Source organism: Hippoglossus hippoglossus, chromosome 19 (assembly GCF_009819705.1).
Source record: "Hippoglossus hippoglossus isolate fHipHip1 chromosome 19, fHipHip1.pri, whole genome shotgun sequence".
Classification (NCBI taxonomy): Eukaryota; Metazoa; Chordata; class Actinopteri; order Pleuronectiformes; family Pleuronectidae; genus Hippoglossus; species Hippoglossus hippoglossus.
This window is the reverse complement of record NC_047169.1, coordinates 16,424,942-16,449,642: the sequence shown is the minus strand read 5'-3', so window position 1 is coordinate 16,449,642 and position 24,701 is coordinate 16,424,942. Positions and strand designations below refer to the sequence as shown.

Genomic DNA, 24,701 nt, shown 5'->3' with positions numbered 1-24,701 from the left:
AGAAAGGAAACGAGCGAGCTTGAACTCTCCTAACAAGTAAACTAGGCAAACTTCAGAGCCGCTCTCTCTGCCACTTCTTAGATCAGCTGCACCACACTGCCTTGAGGAGAGACGGCCGCTCTGCCAGCTAAGAAAAAGGCATCTGCTCCCATTTCTTTTGTGTGTGTGTGTGTGTGTCCGCCTGTCCAACCTCCCCCTCCCCTGTGACGAGGTATCACTTCCTGGCCCGAGCCCACTTGACTGGCTGCCTTCCCGTCTTCCTGCTGCGAGAGGCCTGCTTTCTGCTCTGCCAACTGACGTCAGAAAAGGGGGGACAAGAAGTGGTTGTAGAGAGAGAGAGAGTTCAGAGTGTGTGTGTGTGTGTGTGTGTGTGTGTGTGTGTGTGTGTGTGTGTGTGTGTGTGTGTGTGTGTGTGTGTATCCTTGAGGGAGTGAGTTTGAGGGTTAGACGTTCAGAGCGAGGCCACTTTGGATTTGGACATCTATAACCGAAGCCACAGTGTTTTAATGACTCTGTCTGTTGTCATTAGCCGTAACCAGCCACTAAATAAAAAGGGCAGTGTGATGAGACACTAAGATAAGATATCATGCCAGATATATTTCTGACAAATTTTTCTTGAAAACAAAGTGATGTTATTTCCTCTGCAAATCTCAAAGGTGTGTGAATGAATTTTGTTTTTCATCAAACCTCAGCAAATCTATGTTTTAAATATTTAAAATTATGTCATGTTTCCTTCCATATTTTCTAGAAAACAATCTCCTTCTTACATAACTTTGTGCTCGTGCTATCGCCACTAACTTTCAGTCAGTGAAATAGCAACTAGTAAGACAGAGAGAGAGCAGGACTTATGGATTTCACATTCAGATTTTGTAATGCTCTCACTCAAAACCCTGTGCACGCACTCAAATAGCCACTGCTTGTGCTCAGATTTGCTCTGCTTGTACTCAAACTGTGCACTCGCACTAAGAAATGATTTTGCCTGGACAGATTTCCCACACTGCAGCTTCAGCTCTTCTCCTCACGCTCACGCTGCCCCTGTGCCCACGTGAAACATGCTTCAGGAGCTGCGCTTCAAGAAAGTACAACACCTTCATTAAGCAGGAGTCCAGCGGATCCCGAGAGACGCTCTGTTATGTGGTGTAATCATATGGAAAAAACAAGTTATTGTGTAAACAACAATATTCAGACTGATGTTGACAGCTATGGGTGAAGTGGCTGTGAAGTAGGGAATTAAGTTTGCAAACAGATAAAGGAAAATTCACTGTGACCGAGTGGGCGTGTTGTTGGCGTTTCAAACACACAACAAACTGACTCAGGACAAAACAAACAACAAAATCACTCTGGATGAAAAAGAGGTGCCACACATATAGAAGATGCTGACAAATATGTCAACTTCGAGAGCTTTTTGTTGATAAGGATCTGCGCCGGTGTCGATGTACTGTACAAAAACACTGCGCAATTAATATGTTGTGTTACATTTAGCTACGGGTCCAGATGAAAGCGTGGATCCAGGATATCCCCCCCCCCCCCCCCCCCCCTTCTTTAAACATTGTGAGATTGGGCATCGTTTGATTTTTTTCTGTTGGACTGTTGGGCCTCGGCGGAAGTTATGCTCTCTTCCGAGTGCTTCTCTAATTGCAGGACTGTTACAGTACCCTGCGTTGCTTTTAGCTAAACGTACCTACCTACTGTAAATACACTCAGTACCAGAATACATGAGGATGCTGTGCGTCAGTGTGTGAGTAAGGGTTTCACATTTTCAGGATATATCTGGACGGATGAGTGAGTGAGGGTCCTGCTGTACATCTGAGTTTTGTGTGGGTGGGAAACTCAGTGAGTGAGCAGAGGCTGGTTTTTGCCCACTCCCCTCTGCCGGAATCTACGTCAGCCGAAATCTATCTATGGCCACTCGCTCATCCTCAGCCACCCCCATATACAGACGGGCTCAAGACACACACACACACACACTCACATAAACATACGCACATAATACACACATATATGCCATTTAATTTGGTTTGGGGCAACGCTCTACTATAAAATCAGTATTATTCAGAGAAGCCTCAATAAAACCATCTGATGCTGAAGATAAACATTTAGCCTGAACCTCCGTGCCCGCAGCGAAGTCCTCTCTGTCAAGGTGAGTGCACGTTATACAATCTGTGTCAATCCGCATCTCAATTAACTCGACAGCAGGGAAGCACTCGAGTTAGTCGCTGGTCAACGAGGAAGCCGACGGTCCCTCCAAGTGTTAAGACGGTACTCCTCGGTGTCAGATTTGATGTCAGGCTTTCTGGCGCCCGACTCGCCCTTTAGTGCGAGCGAATCACAAAAGGAATTGTGGGATACATAGCAACCGTTGCCAGTGGCCGCTTTCACTGAATGATTCTGACAGCTTCCAGCCCTCATTCAGTGGCTAGCTGCTCCTTCGGTGGTATTTATAGCAGCTATTGATCGAGGACAGATTTGGCTGAGAGGGAAAAGCAGCACTTGAGATTTAGCGGCGGTCTATAGAATCGGCTTTGTGTGTCTGTGTGTGCGCGTACGGTCGTGCGGAAGGAGCGCACTGTATGTCGGGGAGGACGGAGGTGAATGTGAGGCCATCACTTGTTCCTGGCACACGCCGGATAAGTGCTGAACAAGAAAATCATCAGCTCCTGCACTGTCCTCTCCAGACTACAAGCCCATCAGCTGCAGCCGTCCCTACACACTTAACTTCGAGTGTGTCAATCAATCCTGGCTGGTGGCTTGACTGGACCGTCGGAGGCTACGATCGGAGCACAGACTCGCTGGGACTGCTGGAGGATGACTAATCCTCTATTTAAAGGGCTCACGGCTCAACTGAAGGCTTCTGGCATACAGGCAATCAATTGTAGAAGCTGAGGTGACGCAAGTCACTTTCAGGGAAACCGCAGGTGATCGCTTAGTGGGACAAAAGTGTTTATATATCGATATCTAGGGGATGGAAAGGTAATGCAGGGAAATTGTCGTTTTTGTCGTTCATCCGCGAATGTTTTTAATCATGAGCGACTGAACTGGACGTGGCGACCTTAACATCGATACTTGCCCAAATACACGTCCTTCTTCCTGTGTGGGGTGCAGCGCTAATTGCTGTGATTATGTGTAAAAAAGTGATGCAGCTGCTGGAGATACAGTACGAGGCACAGCCCAGCACAGTCAGCAGCAACCAAAGCAGCTTTAATCACAGACGTGAAGGTCCTCTGGGTTATTACGGCTTCTACACAATGTTTACTGATGCTGTGCCGACTTAAAAGTTCTCCGTTTAAATTTATTGATGCGCACACAACAAATAACAAGGAGGGAAACAAAAGTTCACAAACTGTTTTGTCTTCTTTGAGCACAGACATTTTGAAGATACACTACACATCTAAATGTGTTATTTGGGCTCTACACTTAATGATGACTGATCTTTGAAGAAATACATTAATGCTGTTTTTAATATCACAATTATTACCGAATGTATCAAAAATCGACATTTATGTGTTGAACATGGCTTATTGCATCTTCTAATTGAAGGTGGGTGGCCCCTAGTGTGTGTGTGTGTGTGTGTGTGTGTGTGTGTGTGTGTGTGTGTGTGTGTGTGTGTGTGTGTGTGTGTGTGTGTGTGTGTGTAGAGAGAGAGAGATGTGGGGGGGGTTTAGATAGGCGTGTCTCAACTCCACCTCCCAGCACTTTATTCTAAAGCCCTTATTTTAATTAGAGGTGAGGTGTAGTTACACTTTATCTTTGTCCAATACAGGTGTACTGAATACTTCTAAAAAAAAAATGTGCTAATGTTAGTGGCAACACCAGTTTGTTTCCAGGTCAAAATGTCTGAGGTTGATTTCGAAGGGTTGGAAGGCCACGTAATAAAATCTGCATTATGTGAAATGCGGACTCTCCGACAGCATCATATTTCTGTGGAGGATTGACAGGTTAATGGTCAGTACCAACGACCCAACCATTACACTGTCAAATGTTCTTGCTTTGGAATAATTCCTCCCACTAGCACCACCCTGACACTTCTCAGCTCAGTATGGTGGAAACGACGTCCAGACGAAACCTGGAAGATGTGTTCACTGGACATTAGGTGTCGTCCTCTACCTCGTCACGAGAGGTTCCTGATGGATATTGTTTCCTCAAAGGAGACGCGAGTTTCATGGAGACATTTCAATTTACTGCTTGTAGACTTCCTGTCCATTTTGCAAATTCTCAGTTGAGCTTAGTGACAAGAGAAAGTTAAGGACATGCTGTACAGAAATACTTAACACACTTCACAAGGAGACCTACGGATTGTAGAAGCTTTGTTTTGCTTTTCCAATATTAAAGGGCTCATATAATGTTAAAATTTGTGGATTAAATCGCAGAGGTAGATGACATGGGTTCAAATACACGTTTTAATATTTCAAAATACACCTGAGGTTAAAGTCGCGGCCTTTGCCCGTGAAATAAGTTAAATAACTATTAGCTTATTGCATAACACAACTTAATTGTAAAATACGGCAAACATGTCTAGCAGCAGCTGCATTTTAAAATCCATTGTGTGCTCTGCCTCTTTTATACAGCAGGGTTTTTATACACATCCCTGTGGATAGGGCAACAGCTCAGACACACTTGCACCTCGAAGCCTTTTGAGCCGTTTTGAGCAAACATGTCGATCAGCTGTAGCAAAACGGCACAAAACATTGTGTGATTGAACAGGAGCCTCGCATTGTGCCAGACAAGCCGCTCTGTGTGCATTACGCAAATGTGGGCCATTGTGATGTCGTCCTGAAACGCCTCGTCGAAAGGTTTCCGGTAAAGGGAACTTTTTAACTTTGGAGATCTATTACATGCACAAAAAAAAACCTATGTAGCAAACGAGAAGAAAGAAAAACTGAAAAGGCTTAATATGTCTCTTTTAATTTACCTGCTGACAACTCTCACATTTAACCATTTTGTATATATAATGTCAGAAAATAGTGAAAATGGGCAAACACTGGCTAAATTAGTGTCGATGTGAAGCTCTGCTTTGTTACAGGCCTGAACTGACTGACAGGAGGGGTGTTTAAAAAGTCCTAGCTGGTGCAGCAGTCAATACAAGCTAATCTCCCACAGTGCAAACAGAAATGACTGTGTTAACATACATCCCTGCTGCTGCTGCTGCTGCTGCTGCTTACCTGGCCAGTGCCTGGACCTTGGCTGTGTGCCTCTCCTCCAGCTCTGCCAGCTTCCTCTTCAGCATGTCCGTTTCCTGCCTCAGGCCGGCTGAGTGCTCCATCTCCCCGTCCAGCAGACAGCGAAGAGACCTGTCGCACACATGACGCAGATCACACGCGTGTAACACGACTGCATGCAAAATGATACAGCTTTCCAGGTGGACGTGTCTCTACATGTAGACACACTAGACGCTGACACTCTGGTCAAGTTTTTAACATAAGCAATAGATTAGATAAACATTATTAAGCTTCCATCACTGACTAGTCGCATTCAGATCTGTAAAAGAAACACTCATCTGTGTCACTGTTAATTTAATGCCACAACTACAATTTATCAAATAAATCAAAACACGGCTTGGCAGTGATTACGGTGAATCACAAAGATGTAAAAGCATAACTCTGAGTTTTCTGTTCATTTCAACAGAATTTTATTGGACCACGTTCTGTCTTCTCCTCAGTGATCCATTTTAGCAGCTGTTGCATGGGTTTGAATCACAGTCTGCTTATTTACGAAAAACAAAAAACACACCACTGAACTGTTTTCTGCCTCAAGTCAGCACAAAAACCGCCTCTCGTCTGAGGATGAGGAGAAAACAAGCTGACACAATTTATATTGAAAGATCACCCGATAACTTCTTCCAAGCTGAGTGTGTGTGTGTGTGTGTGTGTGTGTGTGTGTGTGTGTGTGTGTGTGTGTGTGTGTGTGTGTGTGTGTGTTTAAGGGCTTGCAAGCAGCAGATAAGCGAGGACATATCCCAACGTACGTGTTTTGCTCCTCCAGCTCGTCCTTCCTGTTCATCATGGCTACAATGGCCTGACGCAGCTCCACTGCAGAGAATAGAGAGTGAAACTTCAGCACTAACTCAAACACATAAAACACAAACAGAAATAAGCATGACCTTTAGTTTGGAAAGTTCCGAAACCAATCCCACTTTCGCTCTTCCTGGATTATTGCTGTACTTGAGTTCCATCCCTAAAGTACAGTTTTTCCACTAGAAGAATCAACTCTTTTAAACATTTTGGTTTTTGAATTTAATACACATAGACAGACAGTGTGTATAGTTACCTCCGGCAAGGAGGTTATGTTTTAATCTGAGTTTATTTTTAGCAAGATAATGCAAAACCTCCTTGATGGATTTCCACAAAACTTGGGGGAAGGATGTTGTATGGGTCAGGGAAGAAAATATTTAGGGAACTGATATCTATAAGTGTACAAAATTTGGTCCAGCTTGACGGGGAACGTTGGGCGGCTGTGGCTGAGGGGTAGAGTGGTCGTCCTCCAACCAGAAGGTTGGCGGTTCAATCCTCTGTCTTCCCCATCTGCATGCCGAAGTGTCCTTGTGCAAGATACTAAACCCCTAAATAAGTGTTGCACTAATTGTAAGTCGATTTGGATAAAAGCGTCTGCCATATTACATATAATGAAATGTTATGTTATGGGCGGGCCTTAGCGGAGGTGTGTGCTCGACTGAGTTCCGTTCTAGTCTGCTATGAATTCTATAAAATAGCAGATACCAGCCACTTCAGTGGAAATTCCCAATATCTATATCAGCCTGAGAAGCATCAGTCAGTTCAACTGTATCAAACACAGTCGAGCAGCAGTCAGCAGCTGGCTGATGTTTATCTCCTCTCTGGTGTTAAGGACAGAGTAGAGCCGGGCTACAGTGACTCATCTGCTTCATTATGCTTGGGGGTGCACAGGAAAGCTTTCCGAGCTCCTAACAAGGCGGTTACGACTAATTTCCAAAAATAACAACCATGAGCAAAAGGAGTTAATCCTTCACTTTGCATTCCACCATTTACACACTCGCACGGAGAGACCACAACTCTCTTCTCATCACTAATGTAGGGTGTCAATGTAGCCACAGACACAAGTAGGTCTCCTCCAGCCTCGAGCTAAATGCCTGGTTGGGGGGGAGGGAGGAGAACCGAGAGGAGGAGGAGGAGGAGTGTGATGAAGAGCGCAACACGGGAGAAAGTCTATTATCACCATTCCATTCTCCACATCAGCAGGCCAGAAATAAATGTGACCTTTACTCCGACCACGCGTTCACAGTGGGTGCCGCGGACGAGCCATTAGGGACTTCGGTCGAGCCAGACGCCCCCTCTGTCCTCACAAGGGGACGTGGTCTAATTACAACACACGTGTGCGTTTATAAATGCAGGTTACTGTGTGTGCATGTGTGTGTTTGACCACCGAAAACCTACAAGTTGTTGCTTAATTCCAATAATAGAAGTTTTCAATGGATCATTGCCCTCGCGTGCAATCAGATCCGGATGAAAATCACAGAGGGAGACCTTACGCTGCTCACTTTTTCTTCTTCTTAGCTAACCTACTTTATCACGTGCTTAATCCACTAGTGCAGTGCTGGTTTGGAAGGGGCTGTTTGTTTGGTCAGTGGTGATGCTGGTAGCAGTTCTCTGTCTGAAACTGTAAAAGTGACCTGCAGTTAACTAAAGACTGTGTGCAGAACACTGAAGCTGCACCACCGCTGCTGCACAAAGAGCTGGTCACCTGTTTATTCAAAGTCCAGTGAAGCTCGAATCAGTACGCACAACCCCGACCTGAAGAATCAGTTATGTTGTTGTTTTTGTGAATGTGTTGTTGATGTGATCAATGCCGCGACTACAGAGTGCTGGTTGCCTGTTTATTCAAGTTTTTAATCAATATTGAACATACCATGTGTCAGACGATTTGATTTTAATGTATTTCGATCTATGCTTGTTGTATTTGTTTGCTCTTGTTTAAATCCTTCTGGTGTGAAGCACTTTGAGCTGCATTTCGTTGTATTAAAGGCGGCGTACAAGTTTTTATGATCAAGACCATTTTTACAATCAGGTTTCTGCCACACAACTTATCCCGTGACATTTATCTGTGCATGTTTCACAAAGCCTCACTCACGAAAAGGGCAAACCCTGTCATCAGCTATATTTAATATTCTGAGAACTAAACATTCACACGCTGTAATGATACATTTTTGGCCTCTAAAAACCAGACAAGTGAGTTGAGGACAGTGTGGAAATGAGAACCAGTAAGCGGATTACTAGTGCACGAGATGTGTCAATGCTTCTTGATGTATTTTTAATAATCATTGCTTTTCAGACCAGAAATCTTAAATGATTCATTCCAGAACATAATGGCCAAAACACCACCATGTGTTTCATGTGGTGCGTTCAGAGTAAAGAGAGAGAGAGAGAGAGAGAGAGAGAGGGAGATAACTTGGTTGCTGCAGGGAGAGCAGGTGACACGGAGGTGAGTGAGACAAGGAACCAATGTTGATGATTGTAACCAAATGAGGACATCATACCAGTCTAATCCAAATATACAGACTTGGCCTACGTGTATTTGTATTAGGGCTGTCAAGTGATTAAAATATTTAATCAAGATTAATCGCATGATTGTTATCTGTTCTCAATGTACCTAAAGGGGTATTTTTCAAGTTTTTAATACTCTTATCAACATGGGAGTGGATAGAAATGCTTGCTTTTTACAAAATGTATGTTTATGTATGTTCAAAAAAGATGCTGAAAGCATAACATGGCAAACTCAAGCCCAACAAGAAGCCACAAGTGGGCATTTTGACATTGTTAATCGGCCTGCAAGCTGTAGCCACCCATTTAGCTATCGCTGTTTAAGTTTGTTGGTTGTGGAGTTGTCCATGCATGAAGGAGGGGAGAAGAGAGAGGAGAGGAGAAAAGAGGAGGAGAGGAGAGATGACTGGAGAGGAGAAAAGAGGAGGAGAGGAGAGATGACTGGAGAGGAGAGATGACTGAAGAGAAGGTTAGTGTTGGATCAATATATACCTATGTAATTGTATTTTTATAAATATAAAAAATGAATATATCAAGTTATATAAAATACACATAAACATGTTTGTATTACCAAGCACACATTGGACTTACAATACAGTATTAAACATTGTTTTAAATAACAAAATAAATCAAATCTCATCTCATGTGTTAATAATGAGTTGTGAGATTTTGGAAAGTTCACTTCATGACTGTGACCTCGGGACAAAGCCACAGGTTAAGAGGATATTATGCAATTAAAAGAAACATCTCATTACCTCAAATAAAATTGTGGCTTTCTCTGGGTTTGATCATTGTTGGAAACATTTGGGATAGAGTAAGTACACAAGTCAACAAAATATATAACATAGGTCAAGTTGTTTTTAGACATTTTAATGAAAATTGTTGCATATTATATCTTTAAGCCTCAAGCAGGAACTGAGAAATTCATAGAAAAGCAGTGTATCATCAATTTGTGACATCACATGCTTTCAAAGAATTTTTCTTCAAGCCACTTTCCGCCAACTTGCCTTATCTTCTTCCTCTTCTTGTGGTTTGCTACGTTTCCCATGAACAACTTTGCGCAGCACCTCGAGAGACGGGCTGTTATTGGTGCTTCGGGGTTATGTGAGTGGGCGGGGAGAGAGCAGAAGCAATGGGACTGTGGATATCGAGAGCGAGAGAGCGAGATTTCTCCGGCCAAGAAATAGTCACGGTCTCATCTCTTAAATTGCCAAAATCTGTTTTGGCTGCGTCGCATTCTGGTTTATTGGGCCGACGGTGGGCATAGAAATTGGCCTCCATGCCTCCGTCAGGATGGATTTCTCCCAATGTGATCGCTGGACATCAGCGATTCTGGAGAAAAGAGCTTGTTGCCCTCTGATTTTAAAATGGCTGACACGAAAACCACATGTTACAGGGTTTCAGGCTGGATTTGTCTTTTACAGAAAACCCCATCATAACTTTTACAAGGAAAAGGGAACCGCCTCCTTTTGCCTGCAGCGTGGACCACGAAGGCCGTCCTGAAATGAGACGCTCTGGTCTACAGAGGATTTCAGCCACCGGTGTCACCAGCTGATCCCACCCTCACTGCTGTATCTTGGCAACAGAGCTGAAGTTGCACACGCCTAGAAACTTCTAACGCCCCTTGCTTAGTTTAACAGCCTTTGAAATGGGAAAGCCTAGTCCCGCCGCTGTGACTCAATCTTAAAATGCAGCCTCTGAAGGATGCAGCCCCTGAATTGAGACACAACTTTTGTGTCTTCTTTTATTGTGCAGCACTTTGGTCGACTGCTGTTATTTTATAAGTGTGCTATATGAATAAACTTGACTTGCCTATGGATAAATCTGCCTTAAGATATAGTCAGATCTACGTTAGACGGACTCTGAATGTTTAGTGGGTGCGTTCAATAAGGACCCAAACTTTTATGACATAGCTGTTTGTAAGTGAAGGACCGCTGGACTATAAACTGTTAAATATCTTACTAAGTCCTCATGGAGCCGCCTCTGCACAAGTGATTTGTAGATCACTCGCTCTTTCCGTGGCCCCATGACCACCTCGTACCGAGAGCTAATAGATTGGACGACAGCTCAATCCCAGTACTTACAGGCAGCTGCACTAACCTTTCCTGCCCTGGCGCTGTGTGTCTTTCTCACTCTCTCACACTCACACACACACACACACACACACACACACACACACACACACACAATTGAGCAGCATCAGTGTGAGCAGCTATGAGTCTAAACTCTGATTAGCTCCAGAGCCCCACACATGAAATGCTCATGATGCATATTTATTTAAATCTCAATTTCTTTTCTCTTTTTTTTGACATCTCACAGCTGATCTGCAGGAATTCACACAATCTTAAGTTTCTCACAAGCAAAATCCTCTGAGAGCAGCAGATGAGTGTGTAATTAAGCACAGCGACATGTGCATACACAGGAGCAACAGTGCCATCTGGTGGATTGTTTGCCATGAAGGAAGAATTGCAGTACAGGCACAGGCACGGGGCTTCACTCTTTGTAATTAGATCACGTTTAACTGCACTGAAAAACAACAGGTTTTGAAAACACTCATCAGCAGGTTTTATTTAATTTGCCGCAGCGACAGCTGGGGTGAAATTTACTGACAAAAACATGTTCGGGAACTTTCCAATGATTCATTACCAACACAAACTTCTCATGAACGTCCTTTGTCATCTGATAACACCTGAGCAGGAAGTGTTGATTGAGCTTTTGTGATTTTTTTTTACTGTCACAACTAATGTGAATCATGTGTATGTTTAATTTTATGTAAATTACATCCGATCAGCAGTCGGCGATTGCTAAGTGGGAACTCTTCAAAGATGCGACTCGAGGTGTCACAGAATCTAACTAGATTTCCAACAGGCTATATCTAGACAGGTCAGCGACAACAACCAATCAGAGCGCAGGAGGGGGTGAAGGCACATGTAGTGGTGAGGTGCCCCTTGATTTTTTTTGCACTGCACATTTCTGCAATTGAGGGAAATCGAGCAATAACCATGCATGTGAGGGACAACAACAAAAGCAGAGAATGCCTGTTGAGTTGGGGTCGGGCTCTGTTCTCAGTTGGAGCTGCTCTCGATTCTTCACAACTGTAATGTCCACTGAAGCGTTTCACTTCCTCCAGCCTGATGTGTCATTGGGTGAGCAGGAGGATCAATCAGACACCTCCTGCCTTTTCTGTGTGTGTTTTTTCTGATCAACCGTAGTTTGGAGACCAGGCTAGTCGGGTGTTTATCCTGGTGAAAGGTTGTTTAGTGTGTGACCCCCCCGGCTCCCAGTCAGACGTGCAGTATGTCCTCACAACAACCCAAAGACTCCCGATCAGAGGACAGCAAGTCATGTAGTGTGAATTTGGCTTAAGCTGTTAGTGAAGTCATGCGGAAAGACGTTCACTTGTCTCATATGTGCAATAATCCATGATGATTCATTCCACAGAACAGGTTTTGAGAACAACCCGAAAAAGAAGAGAGAGAGAGAGAGAGAGAGAGGAGTAGTACGAGACCGACGGATGGGAAGAGGACAAACACTCACCCACTGTCATGGACTCTGGCAGACCAGGTGTTTGCAGGACGCTGGAGATGGGAGCAGACGGCGCCGGTGGACTTGACTCCATGCTGCAACACACGAAAACAGAAATCGGGTACTTTTGAATCTCTTTGAATTGTGTTGCAATTGATTCTTGTGCACAAAAACACACTTTTGAATTTAGTCCTGGGAAAGGATTTTACCCTGCAGCACAAATAACTCCCAATCATTGCCTTACTTGAACGTTAGCTCGGACCTGCTGCTCTCACAGTTTATCACCGGCCCTGTTGAGTCACACTGAGCAGGAAATGCGGCCGTGTCTTCCACAGAGCTCACTGAAAACAGAATGGAAGTGAAAGTGAAATCACAGAGTGCGAGAGAAAGCCCCTCAATTTAAAACGATAGGCAACTGATCCTCAATGCAGATTTAAAACAAACAAATATAACAGAATCTTAAATGGTAAAAAAAGAGAGGATAATAAGGATCAGTGCAGCAGTGTAGGTTAAAGGCACAGAAGATGATAGGTGTTTTTTTTTTTTATCTGCTTTATATTTTTTTGTCGGTGTGGGCCTCTCTATAAGCTCTGTGGCTGTTGTTCTGGGGGGGGGGGGCAGTATCTTACCTGGCTGACGGTCCGCAGGGTTCAGAGGGATGAGGATGTCGGCGCTGCTGTGGTTTGTCATCACCTGTAGAGGGCTCCACGTGGACACACTGGACAGACTCCCGACCACCACCCTACACAAGAAGAAGTTTAAACCGGGGTCAGTTTGGTTGTAGTCAGCTTTGAACATTTTGGAGTCAAGCCTTAACTGCACAACATGTTTATTATACAACCATATTATCTATTTTCTAGGATTATGTAGTCCGACACTTAGGGAGATGTAAACAGGAAGTATAATGTTACAATGGACTCAATGAGTTGGGCTGTGGGCTGCGACTTGTTTTTTTTAATATCTACTTCCATTAAACCTATGCTGAATCACTTTCAACTTTCACTGGTTTACATTGATATTGAATAAAACTTAAAAACAAGATTATTATCATGCTCCATTTATTATCTCCGAGAGAGCAAGAAGGATTTGTTTCCACTTTCCCTAACATTGCGAGATAAGGCGTTTTTCAAGGGAATAGAAAAGGGAAATAATTTATGGATCTTGATGAAAAAAATAAGGCATATTTAAGGAACTGATATCTATGAGTGTGTGAATCATTTTTATGCAGACTGCTGGGCCTTGGCAGAGACATGCGCTTTCCTGAGAGCCATTCTAGTTATTTATTTATTTAATATAAGCAGATTTATAGAAGTTTATTGAAATTGACAAACAGTGTAAGCCGCAGTGAATCTAAACACACGTGAATAATTTCGGTGCGCTAGGATTTAACTGAGTTATGACTCAGAGAAGAAGTTAATACCATCAAACAAATGTTCCTGTTGTTTTTGGAACGCAGACACACGCTTCAACTTCACAGACACTTTACTCTTTCAGTGGAAACAAACATCACAATCTGGTTATTAACTGTCTTGTGTTATGAGTAAATGTTGTCATATGAGAGTAAAAAATATTTTTATAGATCTATAAAATAATGTAACTTGTAGTGTGTCTTGGCAAATTGACCTAAAATCTGTCACGTGTCACACACTACTTTTTTATAATGTTGGAATCTAATGAACAGACACCTTTAATTTGCTCAGAGAAACAGGCTCTAATATGTTATTAATCAACTGTAGGAGCCTTTAATTAGCAAATCAAACAAGATAAAAAGAGCACTTGTGAATTACAGGCTTTCTGCCGAGAGCCCACGTCGATTTCTACTAACTATTTATTTTTACACTTTTTATAACTTGACGTTTGCTGACTCACTGATCAGAGCTGATCCTCTCCTCCTCCTGAGGTTGTGCTCTGGGTTTGTACATCTCCTCTTCTTCCTCCTCCTCCTCCTCCTCGTTGTCGATGCTCTTGCTGTCGGGCAGAGGGGGCGTAGTTGCGGGAGGCGTGCGAGAGGGATGCGGGGACCCGACCCAGTTGACTATGCCCGGCTCCTCCAGGCCGTTCTGTGCCGGCGACTGGGAGAAGGCCGGCTCCAGTGGGTCTATCCCTTCCTCCAAGCTGCTCTGAGCCAGAGCGGTGTGACTCTTCCTTATCGTGCCCGTTTTCTGGGAGTCCTCCTCCCCCTCCTCCTCGTCCTCCGCCCCTCCATCCAGATCATCATCAAAAGAAATGATGTTGGTGATCTTCTTTTTCCTGCGGCGCTCCTTCCTCAGCCCTGAATCTGGGCAGGATACAGATGAAAATAAAGTGAACAAAACCTTTAATCTCAAGCCTCAATTAAGAAAAAACTTAAATGGATTCAACACTTTTCTGTCTAGACCGGCTCCGTCCAAACGTTCATACAAAGTTCAGTAACGATGACATCAGCATCTTAACTTTATTTCACTTACTCGACTTAAAAAGCTTTTTCTCACTAACTGTCTGTGGTTCAACCCTCCTTCCTCTTCAGCGCCTCGCTGTGCATTAGCGAGTCTTCCACAGCGGAATAATCTCAATGGGAAAAGAGGTGGTGCACCAATTTAGAATTTAATTTGCATTCAATCCACTGGAAGGTTTTAGCACCACACAGTTAAAAGTTAAAAGCTTGTCCATCTCACCGAAGCAGAGCACATGGAGGGAAAACGGTTGCGGTATAGTTTTCCCCTGACAGGAAGGACCGGGGCGGCTACAGCTAAATGAGGTCAAATAAGGAGGCCGACGTTCTGGAAGTGTATTCATTTCATGGGGGATTTCAACTCTGCTGCTGCAGCTCCGCGCTGCGCTGCACTTGCCTGGTGATGTTGCCACTAGATTCTACAAGTGCATTTATTACACATGCTCGAACTGAAACGTGTTGTTTTTGTGCTTACGCTGCTTCTGAGGCAAACGCATTTTTCAAAAATTACAGTATTCGACATGCGGCTCACCTCTGTCACAATTCCTTTCATGTCAGAACCAGAGGATGACGACTGTTTTCTGTTCGTCGTGCACCATTAACACGCTGACTCATTTCTTTTATCACACCGGTCTAACGTTTCTCCAAACAAAACGCCAACAGTGATACTTTCGTAAGTATTTTAGGTCCAGACAGCATTTCATCTCTACTAACAGCTATCTACATATGAATGGGGAAACATTAAAAAGATGAAAGCCGGTGCACTTCGGTCGATGTGTTCCTGCTCTTTGCTCTCCACACAGATTAATTACCTGCGGGCAATCAAAGCCTGCTCAAACGTGATTGGTCAAACTAGAAATGTTCAGATTCTGCATATTCACATAAAGAATCTGTTTGTAGAGATTACATGACACATAACTCCCTGCAATCAAGGGGTAGACAAAATAATGGTAACACCTTATAATAGAGTGGAATAGTCCTGAAGTTGATACCATGTATGCAAAGTTTAATTCTAAGACAAGTTTAATTTCTTAAGAATGATTTTTACCTGTAACATAACTTGTCGATATCAATTATAATCGCAATAAATGTCATGTTATTATATATTTTAAGCTAAAAGTGTTTTAAACTTCTTTATGAGCAGACAATTCATTATTAAAGCATTACATTGATATATTGGTCTTTTGTTACATTGCTATAGAATCTACAGTATATATGAAAATTATATTGCATTTATCATTAAAACAGATCAGTCTTAACAAGAATAAATAACCAACTTTTAATTTCTTGGCTATGGGGTGTTTTATAGCAAAAAATGTCCTACCAGCAGAGGTGCTGCGTGGAAGAACAGGTAGCGGGTCCGACGCTCCATCCCCTCGGGCCGTGAATCCGGGCACCACGGCCGTGGCTGTGCTGATCTCCCGCAGGAGGCTGCTCACCCCCTGAGTCGACTCCTTCAACAGGCTGCCGATGCCCTGCGTGGACTCCTTGAGGAGGTCGGACACCGACGGGCCTGCGCCTCGCGTCAACCCGCCGTTCAGGTCGGTGTTGTCGATGTTGATGGCAAACAGGATGGAGTTCAGGCCTGAGCGAAGCAGAGAGAGAGAGAGAGAGATTGAGGCGAAAAAAACCTAATTCATTCGAGATCAGACCGGTTAAATCATGTGAAGCGTTTGAACTTGAACTTCAAAGTGTGTGGTAAGCAGTTCTGTCCGTACACAGAGAACGGGTGGCAACGGAAGATGAACGACCCGACTGTGTACGAGAGGAGAGGAAACAATCTGGCAGGAGATCAGTGGTGATACTTTAGAGTTTGTGCTCATAAGTTGTGCTCGTCAATAGTTCTACAGTAAGAGAACATCCATTAACATTAATAAGGTTTGGGCAGCAGCTCTCAGGGAGCCCAGCCATGCTAAACCATTAAAGTGCAAAGTCAGTGAATTTCCTGCTTTTACAGCAGCTCTGTTTGTGTGAAGCCTGTTCACATTTCAATGAGAGTGAAAGTGAGGCAGTGAGGCCCATTACACAACGGGATCAAATTTCAGAGTCACAACTTTGCTGATCTTCGATGCTTATCATTAGAGGGGCAAACAAAATATAGCCTGGCCTGAGGCGTGGTACCAGAAGACCATAAAAGACAAAAATCTAATATGTATGGTGGCCATTTTAGGACATTTCGGGGTCAGACTGTCAGCTTGGTTCACCTTTCATCAATTTTAGGCATACTTTACTAGCTTCAGGTACTGTAGCTACCTTTACCTTCGCCAAGGAGGTTGTTCAAACTCTATTCATTTGTCTGCTATTTGGTGCATTTGTTTCCTGTCAGCAGGATTACACAAAACTAAGGATCAGATTTCCACGAAACTTGGTGCAAGTATGGGACATGAGCCAGGAAGGAACCAGTTTAATTTTGGCATGGACCTGGGAAAAGAGGCGGATCCAGGATTTGTATTTTTCACTTTGCGGCATAGGCCATTTTTTTATAAATGCATACTGGATATGCGCTCTGAGTGTTGTTCTAGTTTGCAACATGCTAACATACACAGTGTGATAACATGCTGAACATTAGCATGTAAAATGTTACTTAAAAAGCTAAACAATACTGTATTTGCATAACCTGTAACATTAGCCTGTTAAAGATAATTATTATATTAATATGTATAAGACTGTGGGTCCAATTGAGTAAGATGGCAGCGTTCGGATTCGGGAAATTTTGGCTTCATTTCTATATAGTGGGAGGAAGTGGGTCAGTGTCGTCCATCTTTATATACAGTCTATGCTAATGACACAAACTGACCTGCAGCCATGGTGGGGAGCATACTTGCTCTCTCTTCATCAAGAATAAAAGCCCCATCTTCATAGTAAGTTCTGGAAGAGAGGTGACAGGTAATCAACACAAAAAGAGGAAATCCCTGCATACCAGTTGTAAACAGCACAAATGTAATATAATGAATATTGATATGCAAGTTTGCAATCCCAAAAACATTCTCTCTAAATATAAAAATAGAAATACACACAGAACAACAGTACTAACCCCAGACGTGGGCGGTCAGCCAGCAGTGTGTGCAGGTAGCGCTCCAGCGAGTGCTCGTTGAGGGCACAGCGCAGCCACGCACGACCCCGACCCAGCTCGGAGGAAATGTGACGCAGCGAGTAGAACCGCTGGAGCTCATGGCGGTTCAGGTGCTCCTTCACGTAAAACCAGAAAGTCAACTCTGGTGGTGGATGAAAAGCAAAAAAAAAGACACGAGGAGAGGGTGAATAAGGAGACGAGGTGAAAGGTGGCGTGATGGGGCATTAAGAGGAGAAAATGAGGGAGAAAAGGTTGCCGGGAGGAGAAGGAGAAGAGTCAGCAAGGTTGATAAAGATGATGAAGAGTTAGAGAGGTGAAAGGAAAAGAAGAACAGAGGATGCAAAGGTGAAGCAAGGTGAGAAAAGAAGGGGAGAATTAGTTCTTCCTCATTTGTGAAAAATAACCGTTCTTGGGTCAAACACTTCTGGAGTCCTGAGAGTCGACACATCTTCGCTCTCTCATTAAAAAATACCCACAGTTTCTGGCACGCAGCTCCATCCTCACTTCCCACCTGTCACCTCCCCATATTTCACACTGACCTCACGACTAACACCGTTTTATTATTTTCTATAACAAAGAGAAGAAAAGATAAAATAACCTCCGAGGGTGTTTCCATATAAAGTTTTCTAAGGAGGGGTGCAGTAATTAATAGGAATGAGAGTTACGCTTCTTTTCTGCATATAATGAGCGTGTGACCTCAGACCAGTGTGTTCAAATGACGCCTGCTATTTCTGGCTTTAAGGACTCGGCTTCATTAATGAGATGCAAATCCACGAGTTCAGCCACAATCCTTTCTTGTAATTGACTGTGAAATACAGGGGACGTCAGATATGCTAATGGTTATGGGGTGGCGGCCGTTGCAGAAGTCATGCATTTCTGCTGCAAACGTGGATTTAATAACCACAGGGTTCTTCAGTACGGCAAAGTAGAAACAATTTAGCAAAATGTGAAACTAATGACTCTCTGTATGTGAAAATGGACGACATGAGGGACGCTCAAAAGTGAAGCCAAACGTCTCGATCGCCCTCTGGTGGCTGGCTGAAGTAAAGGTCATGAAGCCCAACTGCGTATTAGCAGACAAAAAAAACAATACATCAAATACGTTTTTCTCAAAGATGGTTTCTGTCATTTCAGCTCGTTCTTATCACACTGATGTATGTTTATATTTTTACCTCGTTGATTTCATTAGTTATTTGATGCTATAAAAACTATTGACAGCTGAGACTGACCCGTGACTAGTGAAGCCCGTGTATTAGTGGGACCTCAATACCTCAGGGAGCATAAAGGGATAAAGGAGGAGAATCTATCAAATAAAAAAAAAAAGGGTAGATGATTTTTTACTTTATATAAGTATTGTGTTTTGTTAATGCTGTTTCAGGTTCGGAGACTTTTTATTACAAATAAACCTTCAATTAGACTACAAAGAAACAACCCAGGTTATTTTACTTTAGGGCAGCACCTTTACACAAACTAGACATTTACCAGATATCTTTTTTGTACCTACTAATTTTGCATTCCCCTGTAGTCCCACATCTATCTGCAGTTTGGGATCTTGACTGCAATCACAAATAAACTATTTGTAGGTGTGAATAAGGCTTGAATACATGGCATTCATTTATGATGAGAAACTGGCAACATTCTGCAAATCTTGTGATTTTCTAGGACTGTGTTACTGACCACTGCAGAGAGAGACAGCGGTTTGACAGGAGCGCAGAGATCAACCAGCGTGTGACTCTTTAAATTGTACGTCCTCTCTGTAGTCTAATCATCTGGTCTCACAGCAAGGTGGTGATTATCCTGCAGCTCGGAGCTTCGCACTGATTCATCTGCGTCCTCAAACCCTTCATGACAAGCTGCCCTCTGGCAAGGTTACAGCTTTCTCTGGTCTCCCTTTCTCCCCTCACGACAAAGGCTGGAGGCCGATGTTAAGTTTCTGCCCTGATTTTCGACTTGAGAAACCGAGTTTAACAAACTGTGACTCCTCCTGCAGCGAAGCACACGGCCCCTGTGGAGGATCGTACCTGCTTCGGCCTTGCTGCTGAAGCCTGCGGCCTGCTTGAGTGCGGCGGCGGTGAGGGCCAGACCTCTGCTCTTCCTCAGGCCGTGCTGCAGCACCGCTTCAAACTGTGCGCACAGACAGATCACTCTGCAGAGAAAAAGAGGAGAGGAGAGCGTTTGATATTCAGTGGTCACCTTTAACACTTACAGGTACAGTGGTAGGAAGGAGTGTGTCCACTGCTTGTGTTTTTAGATGCCATCTAAAGCTCCAGTAGTCGTACAATCGGCAGGGCGGATGTTCCCGATGGTCTTTTTAAATAAATGTTTAAAAATAAACTGCGGTTGCTGTGATTTAGTTAGCAGCACTAACGACAGGATGTTCACCTGCACACACACAAATTCTCTATCTGCCCATGTAGCCCTCTCTCTCATAGGGAGTCGCTGAGAGGGGATGGCAGGTTGTTTAAGGGGAATTGATTTCGGTCATTTTGGCCTTTACAAATCTCCTAGTGGGTAGTGGGTGTATTTTCAGATAAAATCAAGAGGATGTCAACAACCATGGAGTTAAAAACTATCGACATTATTTTCATATGTTTCTATTCTGCACCGTTAAATCATTTTAAATGCCACAAAGAGCTCTATTATCAACATTTGCTGGCTACAACACATAAATGTCAATTTTGAATGGTAATTATCAAAGTTACAAACTACTGTGAGTTCTGAGAAGCATCAAATATGAAACTTTGATGATGATGATGATGTATCACTATAGTCTGATGAAGCACAGTTGGTAAACCTTTTTTTTTTTTTATAAACGCCTTATTTTACTCGTCTTGCATTTAATAAAATAAACCTACAAAATGTAACTTCGGCCACTAGGGGTCTCTCAATCAACACGACAGCAAAACAACTAGTTTGATGATAACAGGAAGCAGTGTGGGATCATGGGAGTTGCGGTCACTAATATTTGCAGATGAAAATCTACCTTGCGTGACTCAGGCACAATAAATGTTCACAGATAAGGTCAAGGTCAATTGTATTCACGTTACGCAGCAAACGGCAGCGAACAATTGGGATCTATTACGAGACACCAACACAAACAAGAGACGGACAAAGTCACGGCTGAAGTGGGAATGACACAATTTAAAGACGAGCAAAATGATACGTCCCGTTACCTTGAATAAACTTGAGAATTTCTTGGAGTATGAACATTGTTGGAAATTCTTTTGATATTTTACACAAGTCAACAAAATATGGGTCTACTCGTTTTTAGACATTTTGTTACATATTATATCTTTTTTTTTTTTTTTAACTGTCTTGTTGCTTGAATGTAATAAAATATACTGTATCAACATCAGACATGTGCTTTTTTTCTCCATTTTCTGTTTTGTTTTGTTAAGACAGTGGATCCTCAAGCTGGGCACATTTTCCAGATCAGTGCACAGAAGAGGCTGCAGCTACAGCAAGTCAAACACGTACTGGAACACCACAGCGTCAAGTGACCTGGAGCTGCACACGTGAACCAAACAGCCCCTTGTGTTTGCTGAGGAGATTCAGATTCAACCCACTGAACTTCTCGGAAACAGGCAGCTTCTCTCACCTGCTGTCTGAGTCGGTGGCGATCTCTTTCTTTCCTCCAAAGCGAATTTGGCACTGTGAAGAGATAAGGGGGGGGGGATATTAGACGCTGCCCAAGAAACATCTCATTCTTCAGCGTTCAAACCCAGAACACAATGAACACACGTCTAATATTTCAGGGGTCGGAAGTAGCCACAAAACAAACACTGTATGTTGTTCTGTCCTGATTACGACCAGAACTGCAGAGAACAGATTAAAGGATTCCTTCTCCAATTCCATAAAACAATATTTATTAGACAGTAAACATGTCATCTAGAGTCGCGGTTATGCTGTGTCCTTGTTTTACTACTCATTTTACTAATTGTTGTGTGTATGTGTGATTTTTTTTTAGCTTAATCTGCTTGATATACTGTACATCTGTGTCTTTATAAGGTGCTTTCAGACATGCACTGAATTCCGCACACTTTCTGGAAATTTCCCGGAGCGGCTGTAACATATATAAGAGAAAAACAGCAGGAAAATGTCTGCGATATTGACAGCGAGCGAGCGGGCATGTTGATGACGTTTCTAACACGCAGCGGAAGCAAAACCTAAAAAAAACTCAAGAGCATAAGTATCTCAGGGTGATAAAGAGGAGCCACAGAGATAGAGGACACCATGTCCTGTCTCCTGCACGCTCCACCCAGACGCCACCCCTCGTCTGAATATCTCCAGACATTCTCCTGTTGTTGTGAACACGTCTGACATAGAAAATCGCCCTGCTGCTTTCTCTATATGTGAAAGGCAAACAGGAAGTTCATGTCTGAAAACGGCTTTACAGTTATGTCACTGATTTATCAATTATTTATGCATATCTGATCTCGTTTTTTTTTTTTTTTAAATACCAGTGTAAGATTTTTTTCTTACACTTTACAAAAGCGACCTCACAGGCCTCCTGTAAAAACTGAGCAGCAGAAGCATCATCACCTGAATAAATGTCCCACGTCTAATACCATGATACAGGTTGGCAGAAACTTAGGGGTTTTCTTTTTACTCTTTATGTCTAATCTGCAGCTCTGACCTCAGTCACTGTTTGAACCAACACTTTAAACAGATCCAGACGAGACCTGATACATGCACTTTTACTTTCTCTTTCTCTCTATGTATGAGGAAAGGCCAACACATCAGAAACATCTATCAGTGCTGTGTTTCTTTCCACACTCCAATAATAACACTTGAATTCAACCATTTATTTTGCCGAATACATCTGCCCAACATTTATTCAAAAGAAGATGAACTTTGCAAAGTTGCACGTCTGGATCAGCTTTACTTCATTTTATTGTTTACTCTGTGGTAGATAAGGGAAGTAAAGGTTTTAAGCTATCATCCATTTCCACATTCCAAAGAAATATGTCACTATACTAATACTTCATGCAATAAATGTGGAACTATTTCTAAATCATGCAGACATAAGTTTGTGGAAGTGGAAGTGTTGCTTTCTCTGTATGTTCACTTCTAAACAATAACACTGACCGAAGTCAAAAAGTGACAGATTTGACTAAATCTATACAGCTGCAACACTACATGTGGCCATACGTGACTTTTAAGTGACTCAGACAGAGAAACTCGCCTGTTTGACAGCATCCAGCAGCCTCTCCAGGAGGTGTTGTCTCTTGGTATCACTCTGCTGAGGGCCTGCAGCAGCGAGGACACACACACACACACACACACACACACAAATGGGGTTTAACGACAGATAAAGAAAATGACTGACGTGCACACTTGATTTGTATATCGATTCTGCAAAGTTCACAAGGAGAGGAATTATTTCTCTTGTGGTAAAACACAGTTTGCAATATAGTTTTCAGCAGAAATGTAACAAAAGTCCAATATATTGATATGTTGCTTGTGCACAGTGAGAATTTGGGAGGTCAAACTGATCCACCTCAGATTTATAAAATGTTTTGTTTATCAAGTGTTCTGTTCAGTTGAAACTGTCTTTAAACTGAACAGAACACAAATAATAATGTGAATTTTATCGACTGTATATTCATTTTGGCCATACCATCCAGCCCTAGGTATATGATCTCAATAGATGTATATTCAATATATTGATAAAGTGACAGATATATGTTAAAGGAGGTATGTGCTCCCTTGTTGTAAATTAAATATCTTTGAGTTTGGGGTAAAAACTAAACATTTGAAGTCGTCTCCAGAGAATCAGTGATTTTTCCCAACAAATGGTTGATGGATCAAAAAGAGTAATTGGCATCTAGAATTACGTAATGTGGTGCTTTAATGTTTATTACTACAGCATTTCTCTGATTCACATCTATGCTGTTATATATATATATATATATATATATATATATATTGTTATAAATTGTTATAAATGCCACTTCAATGTGAACCAGTGGGGTGTGACACAGCTTCTCACAGAGGATCTGAACAGTATGAGGATGAGTGATGATGCAGATATGTCGACATAAACTTTACGTCAAAAAGTTCGGTGCACCAGTGCAACCAATGTAAAAAGTTAGTCTGGAGCCCTGGTGTGATTTATGTGTTAATGATAAACAATAATTTAGCACGGCCCTCGAAGGATGTTGTGAAAGTAAAAATGGCCCTCGATAGAATACAGGTTCTCCGGCTCTGTCACACAGAGATTTAAACGGTTAGAACCTGAGAAAGTGTGTTTGAGTGATGCTGAGAGGATTTTTATTTTCTCTGGAGCAAAAAGATGAAATATGGATGAATATGAAAGGTCGTAAAACACCGGAAATACAGTCTGCAGGGTGTAAACAGTGTGCGGCGACATTGTGGAGCCGATTCTGAACAAGTCAGCAGGAAATCCCTCATGTCATCATGCATGACTGAAGCTCCTCTGCCGTGCACGAGTCCACATGTCGTGTCTGTGTGAATGGCAGTGAGATCTCACCGTTCATCGTGGCGGACAGACTGTGGTGCCGGTGACATGCAGGAGACAGCTCGTGTGGTTCATCCCTCAGTCGCTTCACGTCGCTCGGAGCTCAGGCTCGGCCGCGGACCGGGCCCATGCTGCCGCCGTGGCCGAGCTGCACCCACCCTGGCGCGGCGCGTGGGACCGGATCTCCCTCGGTGAGCGCAGAGGCCTGCCGGGTGAGGAAGAGTGTGTCACGGTGCGGGATGAAGGAGCCGGAGACAGAGCAGAGAGCCGGTGAACTTCATGGCTGTGACACAGGCTGATGGTTGAGATCCGGCAGTGGGTGTGTGTGAGGTGAGGAGCTGCGGAAACACACACACACACCAGCTGGTCGCAGGTTAGAGCCTGAAACACCGAGGAACACAGAGAAGCGGACACTGAGCTGTGTCAGGGTCACATGACCAAACACATGATGTCATATGACACCTGCGGCATGACGGGAGTTGTAGTCTTCTTCTGTAATAGAGGTTCGGGACTACAGATTTATTTAATGAGTGAAGATGTTTATTGTCAAACTGTTATACAAAACAAGCGAGGGGAAAATTGTTGCAAAATTTCTTTTAGTAGTAATAAAGAAAAAGGAATAAACAATTACAGCAGTAATAACACGATTAATTCAGTAATATTTAAATAAAATTAGAAAAA

General features: G+C 43.1%; 1 protein-coding gene across 2 annotated transcripts in view; it reads right to left on the bottom strand.

The window, feature by feature from the left end:
- Positions 1-24,518, bottom strand: part of snx29 (sorting nexin 29) — a 140,619-nt gene extending 116,101 nt beyond the window's left edge. The window contains exons 1-13 of one of the 2 annotated variants that reach the window (XM_034571144.1): positions 24,033-24,518; positions 22,725-22,789; positions 21,138-21,190; positions 19,561-19,685; positions 17,501-17,681; positions 17,264-17,334; positions 15,791-16,051; positions 13,905-14,313; positions 12,665-12,777; positions 12,280-12,376; positions 12,048-12,130; positions 5,963-6,026; positions 5,160-5,288 (exon numbers count right to left, since the gene is read on the bottom strand). In XM_034571144.1, coding sequence (XP_034427035.1) covers positions 5,160-5,288; positions 5,963-6,026; positions 12,048-12,130; positions 12,280-12,376; positions 12,665-12,777; positions 13,905-14,313; positions 15,791-16,051; positions 17,264-17,334; positions 17,501-17,681; positions 19,561-19,685; positions 21,138-21,190; positions 22,725-22,789; positions 24,033-24,039 — 1,658 coding nt within the window. In that variant the 5' untranslated portion in view covers positions 24,040-24,518. The remainder of the gene's footprint in view (positions 1-5,159; positions 5,289-5,962; positions 6,027-12,047; positions 12,131-12,279; positions 12,377-12,664; positions 12,778-13,904; positions 14,314-15,790; positions 16,052-17,263; positions 17,335-17,500; positions 17,682-19,560; positions 19,686-21,137; positions 21,191-22,724; positions 22,790-24,032) is intronic. The other variant, XM_034571143.1, reaches the window with a different exon arrangement.
- Positions 24,519-24,701: the final 183 nt, after the last annotated feature.